At 56.9% G+C, this 1,376-nt stretch overlaps 1 protein-coding gene across 1 annotated transcript in view; it reads left to right on the forward strand.

The window, feature by feature from the left end:
• PTK2B (protein tyrosine kinase 2 beta) overlaps positions 1–1,376 on the forward strand; it is an 8,283-nt gene that overhangs the window by 5,537 nt on the left and 1,370 nt on the right. The window contains exons 11-12 of the mRNA XM_009703600.1: positions 633–685; positions 978–1,076. Of these exons, the coding sequence (XP_009701902.1) occupies positions 633–685; positions 978–1,076 (152 nt within the window). The remainder of the gene's footprint in view (positions 1–632; positions 686–977; positions 1,077–1,376) is intronic.

Consider the following 1,376-nt stretch of genomic DNA (forward strand, 5'->3'; position numbering starts at 1 on the left):
GTGGCAGAGCCACTGCAGCCCTTGAGGTTGCTTTTCACGGCTGGAAAAGCCAGTTTTCCCTGGAGGAATGGCTCCTCCAGCAGCCAAACCTCTCGCACCCCTTTATTTTCCGCACCCATAAATATCTCACGGAGCTGCTTCTTTTCAAAATGAATCTTTTGAAACTTGGGCAGTTTTTAAATACGTGCAATCGCGTCTTAATGAGCTTTTGTAGTGCTTTTGAAATAAGGACTGGAGATAGCTAACGTGTGACCAGTGCATCGGCTGGTGGTGAGACAGGCTTTGAAGGAGACTGAAAATCTTTTATTCGATTGACTCATGCAGCCCATAAAGCAAAGCCCAGTTCCCCTCGCCCCCGGGGCTGTCGGATGCCGAGCAGCTGCAAACAGCTGCTTGAATTAAACTTCGTTTTTTTGGAGCAGCAGTTTGGTTTCTGGTGCCCCAGGAGCAGGCAGGGAGCAGATAGGGGTGATGAGATGGGATGGAGATGGGACCAACGAGGGGCACGAAGCCCCTTCCCTTCCCACATTCCCAGACCCTGCGGTCCTGTGATGTGTTTCATGAGCCTCCCAGAAATCAGGAAAATCCCTTTTTTTCCTCTCTTTTTCCTTTTTTCCATGCCTCTCACAAAGCTTCTCCCCCTTTGCAGGACCCGACGGTGTTCATGAACAGCAACGCTCCCCCGGTGAGTGGTGCCAGCCCCGGAGAAGCCAGGTCAGGGTGTATTTGGGTGCAGGGAGTCCTTCTTTTGGGGGTGTCCAGAGATCCTCATTTGCTTTGGCATGGACAGATGATAAATATTTATATCGGTGCCCCTCGCGTCGGGAAAATTAACCTGCAAATGTTAATGGGGTGAAATACCGGTGGTGCGGAGCTCCCCACCAGAAGCCCCGGGAGGGGATGGCGATGCCTCCCCCCTCTTCGCTGCCTCCAGCCAGGACTTTGTGCCTCTCATTTGCTGTTTCTTCCCCCTGCAGCTGCTCCCGGAGAAGGAGACGGATTACAGTGAGTGCCCACAGCTGCCCGGGGTGCGGGGCTGCCTGCGGCCCCCACCCAGAAGCACCCGCTTTGGGGATGCAAGCGGGGAGCCCTGCGCTGAGCTGCGAGGAGCCTCGGGGCTGTATCCCTCCTGGCTTTGGGATCCTCCATCAAAAAAAATCCCAGATCATGGGGAGCAGCTTTGTCTGCCTGTGCGGGGGTCTGCCTGTCCCGATCATGGGGGTCCAAGGGGGTCTGATCCTGCGAGGGGGTGGCACAGCTGGGGTGGGTCAGGGTGTTCAGCCGCAGTGGGACACGCTGCTGCAGGGTGGTGCGGGACGTGGCAGGGGTCCCAGGGGGCTTGGAGCCTGCCCCCACGTCCGTGGGGGGCGCTGGGG

The sequence above is a fragment of the Cariama cristata genome, unplaced genomic scaffold, assembly GCF_000690535.1.
Source record: "Cariama cristata isolate BGI_N322 unplaced genomic scaffold, ASM69053v1 scaffold28307, whole genome shotgun sequence".
Lineage (NCBI taxonomy): Eukaryota > Metazoa > Chordata > Aves > Cariamiformes > Cariamidae > Cariama > Cariama cristata.